Source organism: Cucurbita maxima, unplaced genomic scaffold, assembly GCF_002738345.1.
Source record: "Cucurbita maxima cultivar Rimu unplaced genomic scaffold, Cmax_1.0 Cma_Scf00527, whole genome shotgun sequence".
Classification (NCBI taxonomy): domain Eukaryota; kingdom Viridiplantae; phylum Streptophyta; class Magnoliopsida; order Cucurbitales; family Cucurbitaceae; genus Cucurbita; species Cucurbita maxima.
In genome coordinates, this window is record NW_019272543.1 from 2,050 (window position 1) to 9,033 (window position 6,984).

The following is a 6,984-nucleotide window of genomic DNA, read 5'->3' on the forward strand; positions in this document are numbered from 1 at the left end:
TATAAATAAATTATAATGATTTTATGAAATATATATATTTGTGTATTTAAAAGTATTACAGTGGAAGTAACGCGGATGAGTGGCATGCACGTTGACATTTGAAATTATTATTATTATTATTATTATTATTTTCTTCCTTCTTTATTAAGAAAAGGGAATATTTCTAATATATCAAATTATTATATATAAAAAAAGACGACTTTATTTTATTTTATTTTATTTTATTTTATTTTATTTTATGTTTTCCCCAGGGGCCAAATCGTACTTCTCAAGTACGCAATAACCTTCATAAGTATTGAAATGAAATTACATTTTGACCCTTAATTTTTATTTTTCAATTCGACCTAAATAGTTTATTAAACTATTAAATTTTATTATTATGTTTCAAAAATACTAAAAAATTTATTAAAATAATAGCATTCATATCCTTAAGTTGTTATAATTAAATATTTAAAATTAAAAATACTAAGGTTAAATGAATATATCTTTAAGATATTATTAAAACTTTTAATAGGTGTTTTATTAATTTAAACTTCATAATATTTATTTAAAATGAGAATTTAAGATGAGCAGGTGGGAAGGAAGCTTCCAAAAGAAAATAAATAAAGCAAATTATGTATATTTTGTAGTGTGACAAATATATATTTAAAAAGAATAATAATATTATTAAAAGCTAGGGTAATCTAGACTTTTCCTATTAAAAAAACTGAAGAATCTTNTATTAAAGAAAAAAACTGAACAATGTTAGCATGAGTTGTAGCTTCCACGATGAAGTGCATGTGAATCCACCAAAGAGAAATTGGTGGCGACAGCACCAATTCCATAATCATTCATTAATTTTTTTTTTTTTAATTTTAATTGCATTAATGATCTTAATTTTTTTTTAAATGTTTTTTTTTTTCTTCGTGAATGTTACTAAAGAAATCGAATATTTGAGTAAAAAATCATTTATTATTAAAAAAAAAATTTAAATTAAGTAGTTAAAATTTTCCATATAAATTTTAAAGGCTTTTTAGGTAAATTGTTCAAAATTAGTTATAAACTTTTAAATTCTAATTTTTTAAATTATAGAAAAATTTAAAAAAATGAAAATGAAAAGAAAAGAAATTAAAAAAATATATAAAATAAAAAAGTGTGTAATGTAATTGGCGAATTGTGAAGTGGTCCTCTGCAAGTTGCAGATTGAAATGCAGAAACAAATAAAAATAATTAAATAATTAAATTAGTGGGTGAGTAACTGGAAGTGTTATTTATTAATTAAATTAATAAATTTTAAAAAAAATGTAATATATAAAAATAGAGAGCTAAAGGGTTGGGGCACTGCGTCTCTGCCAAATCCTGCAAACCAGCGGAGCCTCTTCCTTTCTCACAAGACCTTCCATTATCGGCACCTTCAGGAAGCTTCGTCTCTCTGTACTCTAGTGGCCAAGCCAGCTGCGGAAGGAATTCAGTTCGATCTAATCCACCGCCATGAACGACGACGATTCATGTGGAGTTATGGACACTCAGTACATACGCAGGCATCACCGTCACCACCCCAAAGAGAATCAGTGTACATCGGCTGTTTTCAAGAACGTCAGAGCTCCGGTTCCTCTTGTGAGTTTCTCCGATCCGAAATCCTACTGTTCTTTTCATTTTGTCAACGCTTCAGCTCCTGTGCTCTGGATTGATTTTTCTGATGTTTTATGGGGATCGTGGAGTTTCTTTCCATTGGTTTGTCATGGATTTTGGTTTCGTTTTCATTATTTCTCTACTTGCCTCTTTTAGCTTCCTGGTTTCTAACCTTTTCCTTCTCTGTCTTCAATTGCTGCGGGTTTTTGGAACTTTTCTGATTCGTCATTGACTTTACTCGTTATCAATTGCTATGGATTTTACTTGCTCTTTTTGTGATTTTGTCTTCTGGTTATTCGTGGAAAATTTTGCTGTGTCAAATAAACCTAATTTTGTTCGTTTACTTTCTTTGTGTACGTGATTTTCTTGCCTAATTGAGTAGCGAGTGAGATTTTGTTTACGTCTTTCGAAGTTTTCGGAACAGATTGAGCCTGTTCTTGTGAAACGACAAAAATCTAGGCGAATAGCCTCATTTAGTTCTTGAGCTTTATTTTTCTTGTTGTTTAGTAATCGCTGGAATTATGGAAGGTTTTGTTGAATTGTTCTTATCTGATTTTCTAATGATTCAATTGGTTACATTATGTCAGGTTTGGTCACTGGTGAGGAGATTTGATCAGCCCCAGAAGTATAAGCCTTTTGTTAGTCGCTGTGTAGTGAAAGGAGATCTGGGCATTGGAAGTGTCAGGGAAGTGAATGTGAAATCTGGTCTTCCTGCGACCACCAGTACTGAGAGGTTGGAGCTTCTCGATGATGAAGAACACATACTCGGAATCAGAATCGTTGGTGGAGATCACAGGCTCAAAGTATGAACATTAGGGTTCTTCTCTAACTCAATTGTTTAATGAGATTTTTATCATTTAAGTAAAAACTCAAAGCATTTCCTGCTAAATTATGCAGAACTACTCTTCCATCATGACTGTCCATCCAAAGGTCATTGATGGAAGACCTGGCACGGTTGTAGTCGAGTCTTTTGTGGTGGATGTGCCTAGCGGGAACACCAAAGATGAGACGTGTTATTTTGTTAAGGCATTAATCAGATGCAATCTTAAATCATTGGCGGATGTATCAGAGAGGATGGCTGTGCAGGGGCAAACTGAACCAATCGAGAAGTAGTGGGTATGGATGAAGCAACAACTAAACATTGATGATGTGAATAGTTTTCATGGTGGTAGATGTAGAGAGGCCATTATAGCTCCCACATGTGCTGTGCTGTGCCATGTAAAGATTGTTCAGAGCTATCTATCACATTCTCTGAAGTTTTGGGTGCCAGTCTGGTGGTTAATTTTCCCCTCACATGGAGATGCATTTGGTTGGTTTTTTGTTTCTCGTTTCTTGTTTCTTGTTTCTCGTAAGAGGATGAGTCTGGTCCGCTCTGCTCCTTTAACGCTTAGCTACCCATATATATCCATGGATGAGATCTGGGAATTTTCTTATTTTGTGTTAGTTAACTTCAGTTTGTGCAGCATGGTAGCAGAAACTTAGGGCCTATGCATTTGTAGCTCAAGGCAGTACTGCTATGTATGTTTTGTACATACTTAGTCCTGAAATAAGTAAGCTAAGTATATGTCTTTAATTTAGAATGGTTGGTATACATGTCAGTCTTTGACTCTTGACTCTTGACCTCAGAATTTGTTCTCTACCTTTTGTTATGTTATGCTATGACTTGCAGAATTTGATAGAACTATAGTGCTTTACGACTCCATTTTTACTTATGTTTTTTGGAGTCAGGCATTTGTAAAAGTAAAGGTGTTAAATCATCAGGATTTATTTATCTTAGTCAGGTATTTGATATTTCTATCTCCATGTACCAACAATTAGGTTTTTTTTTTTTTTTTTTTAACTATTGATTTAAGCATACTTCTTTTGACTATTTGCTTTCCTCTCACTTTTGAGACTAGTTAGTCAAGCAGTTTGGATTCTCGAAAAGGAAAAAATGACTTATATTGTCCACTTTGAGCCTAAGCTGTTTTGCTATAGGTTTTCTCAAAAGGTCTCACACCAATAGGGATAGTATTCTTTGATTATAAACATGATCATTCTCTAAATTAGGCGTGAGACTTTCATCCAATATGAGAGAGAAAATAAGACGCGTACATAATGTATTTGCACCATGGTGACAATATTCTATGGGGTGACGGTCCAACTTATGAGGCGTGCTGGCTTGACTCAAACATATTAGAGGTTCGAATCTCTACTTGAGGAGAATGACACCCTATAAAAAGAACTAGTTTTTTTTTTTATATTTAAAGAAACAAGTTATCAAAATCAAGTTAAAGTTTGAAAATAAAAAATTAATTTTTTTTTTTTTTTTTTTAANCTAATACGAAAATGATTGAAAATTGAAACGGATTGGGTGGTTAGCGGTATAATCGATGCAGACGATCTTTTTATGAGTTAAGAGTTAATTGACCAATAATAATTACTTACATTTTATCCATAAATTTTATTTCGTTAAATCTCCAATTTTCTATATTTGATTAATCATAATCTTTTTGTCTTTATCTTAACATCAATTATTATCATGTACTATAAGATTAATTGGAATTAATTATTTGGTTAACAAATATAAATTATTTAATTAATTTTAATTTCTTAGTTTGGCTTAATTTTAAAGTTATTATTTTTTTAAAAATACCAATCACATGCGAGTTGAATGTATTATGTATATTATTAATTTATTATTTTAATTATTTTTATTTAATTAGTCTTATTTTACATATCTATATGCATGGTAATCCGTGAATTGACTTAAGGAAAAAAAAAAAAAAAAAAAAAAAANACCAACGTGAGCTATTTAAAATTAATTTAGTATCCAAAAAAATAACATTTCAAAGACTAATGCCACAATTATTAATTTCTTAACTTACCAAATTTTAAATCTTAATTAGATATAATTAAAATTTTAAAATCAATTTTTAATATTTTTATTGTCGATCTTATCTTTGATAAATCTTAAAAATAGTTTTCATTATTGGTTTATAGAAATGTTCATTTATCATTCGAGTTCGAAATCTCGGATTAAATGAAATAAGGAGATATACTTCATGTTAAACAAACGGGTCAGAGACGAAGATTGCATTCCTTGTCCCGTCTTTGTCTCCATTTGCTTTTTTTACCTATAAAAATATATATATATATATTTCTATAATAAATTGGTTTTTTTATATTTTTTTTTTTTATCTTGCCATTACATTTGCCAATGAACCATTATATTTAATAGGATTTTAAGTTAAATATTAAATTATAATTTTTTTTTAATGTTTTTAGAAATTAGGTTAGGTAGAATATTTATATTGTATATTTGTTTTTAATATTTATTTACATTTTTTTCAATAAAATTTATATAATAAAAGGAAATTAGGCATTAAAAACCAATTTTAAGATTTATTCCAAATAAATTTAGCCGTTTTGGTCTGATCTGGTTCACTGGGTCAACAGAACTGCCAGTAGCTCGTCGTCACCGATGGCCAAGAAGCGGGATCGCCAAGCTGTCTCGATTCGCCGGAAAAGCCAAAATGTCTCCTCTGACAAGCTCGAAATCGTCGGCGATTCCTCCTCTGACCGGAGGCTTATCGTCATCTTCGTGGTCTTCTTTGTCATATCTCCTGCCATTTCCGCTCTCTTGTATTACAGATACACTAATAGTGGGGGATTTTCTGGCGCATCTGTATATGAACGGGGCCTCGTAAAGACTGATATCCACCATCAAGAAATTCTAGCTGTATGTATTATTGGAGTTGCTAAATGCCTCTCTGTCTCTTTGAATTTTCAGCTACTTTGAAAATACTGTACAATGCTTTAGTCACTAGGTTTTACTAATTTGTTACTTTCTGAGATCGGCGCATTCCTCACTTTCTCTTTGATGTGCCTAGTTATCCGACAGAGGATAGCGTTGTTCGTTTAATTTGTTTCTGCGAGTAGGTTATTCAGTTGTCAAAGGCTTCTATTTTGTGCAGGAGCACTCAAACGTCGCTGAAAATACTTCTCGCCATTATGATTATCCTGTGCTTGCTTATATTACGCCGTGGTATCTGCCTGGAAACTCCTTCTTCCTTTTCTTTTCTTTTTCCTATCTTAAAAACTCTTAATCTATCAGCTTTAAATTTTAGCGAAGTTCATATGTTAAATTGTGCAGGAACTCCAGGGGCTATGATATAGCAAAAAGGTTCAACTCCAAATTTACACATTTATCACCGGTGTGGTATGATTTGAAGAGGTACGCAAATGATGATGATTTTTTTTACTCGTTTTTTGGCTGTGTACTTATGCACAGAAACACATGAAAGCGATTAGCAACATTCTTTACTAGTTCTTATAGTTTTGTTTTGTTTCTACTTTCTTATACTTGTGTTTATCTTCCCTCTTCATTTTGCTAATAGTTGTGTTATACTTATACATTTGTTCTGATACAGTCATGGTTCCCGCTTAGTGTTGGAGGGAAGACACAATGCTGATCAAGGATGGATCTCAGAGCTCAGACTGGCTGGAGATGCACTGGTACGATGAAGGATGCATAATTTTATTGTCCAAGTAGCACTAGAAGCAAAATATGAGTTCTCACAATATAACATAAACAAATTCATTAGAAGAAGCTTTAACGTGAGATTCCACATTGGTTAGAGAGGGGAACGAAGCATTCCTTACAAGGGTGTGAAAACCTCTCCCTAGCAGACGCGTTTTAACACCTTGGGGGCGGATTGTGAGATCCCAGATTGGTTGGAGAGGGGAACGAAGCATTCCTTACAAGGGTGTGAAAACCTCTCCCTAGCAGACGTGTTTTAACACCTTGAGGGAAAGTCCAAAGAAGACAATATATGTTAGCAATGGGTTTGGATGGGCTGTTATATTTAATCAATCCTGGATTTATGTTATATTTTGTGAAGGGTTGTTGGAATTCTGTAGGATCAAAGAACACATAGGAGAAATGCCTTTGGCAGATTGTGAAATTCTGACAAATGTCAGGTTGTTCAAGGAATTTTGATTAAAGACTCACCTTTGAATGTACCTCTTATGCATGACTAGTAATCTTAAAATCATTTTATTTGAGCTTGGACGGATGATGGGTCATTTAATTCTTTCAGTAATTCTGAAGTAGGTATTGCCNAAGTAGGTATTGCCTAGAGTGGTTGTTGAAGCACTTCCTACAGATCTGCTTAGAAAGAAGAAGCTGCAGGACAAAGCTATTGATCTAATTGTTTCAGAATGCAAGTAAGAACACACTAGATGCTCTTATAAATTTCAGATTTAAGGTTGTTTTCACAAATTTATGTTACTACCCAATTTCATGCGTCAGATCATTTTGGTTTAAAAGTGTGTATATTTTCATAACCAGAGTCTATTTTGTTTAGCTTACATGTTGCAGTTGCAGATAAC

At 32.4% G+C, this 6,984-nt stretch overlaps 2 protein-coding genes across 2 annotated transcripts in view; both read left to right on the top strand.

Annotated features, from left to right (window-relative positions):
* The first annotated feature begins 1,276 nt into the window (after positions 1–1,276).
* LOC111474695 (abscisic acid receptor PYL9-like) lies at positions 1,277–3,319 on the top strand. Its single transcript, XM_023119619.1, has 3 exons — positions 1,277–1,596; positions 2,199–2,414; positions 2,509–3,319. The coding sequence occupies exons 1-3, from the start codon at positions 1,471–1,473 to the stop codon at positions 2,722–2,724; spliced, it is 558 nt and encodes a 185-aa protein (XP_022975387.1). The 5' UTR covers positions 1,277–1,470; the 3' UTR covers positions 2,725–3,319.
* A 1,686-nt stretch (positions 3,320–5,005) lies between these two features.
* Positions 5,006–6,984, top strand: part of LOC111474694 (chitinase domain-containing protein 1-like) — a 3,695-nt gene continuing 1,716 nt past the window's right edge. Inside the window, exons 1-5 of the mRNA XM_023119618.1 lie at positions 5,006–5,332; positions 5,568–5,638; positions 5,747–5,827; positions 6,024–6,108; positions 6,722–6,820. Coding sequence (XP_022975386.1) covers positions 5,075–5,332; positions 5,568–5,638; positions 5,747–5,827; positions 6,024–6,108; positions 6,722–6,820 — 594 coding nt within the window. The 5' untranslated portion in view covers positions 5,006–5,074. The remainder of the gene's footprint in view (positions 5,333–5,567; positions 5,639–5,746; positions 5,828–6,023; positions 6,109–6,721; positions 6,821–6,984) is intronic.

What these genes read in the sequence shown, in the direction of transcription:
- LOC111474695 (XM_023119619.1), top strand. Translation starts at nt 1,471, where the DNA reads ATGAACGACGACGATTCATGTGGAGTTATGGACACTCAGTACATACGC. An exon ending in TCAGAGCTCCGGTTCCTCTT is followed by an intron (nt 1,597 to 2,198) that starts GTGAGTTTCTCC and finishes ACATTATGTCAG; the next exon opens with GTTTGGTCACTGGTGAGGAG. An exon ending in GTGGAGATCACAGGCTCAAA is followed by an intron (nt 2,415 to 2,508) that starts GTATGAACATTA and finishes TAAATTATGCAG; the next exon opens with AACTACTCTTCCATCATGAC.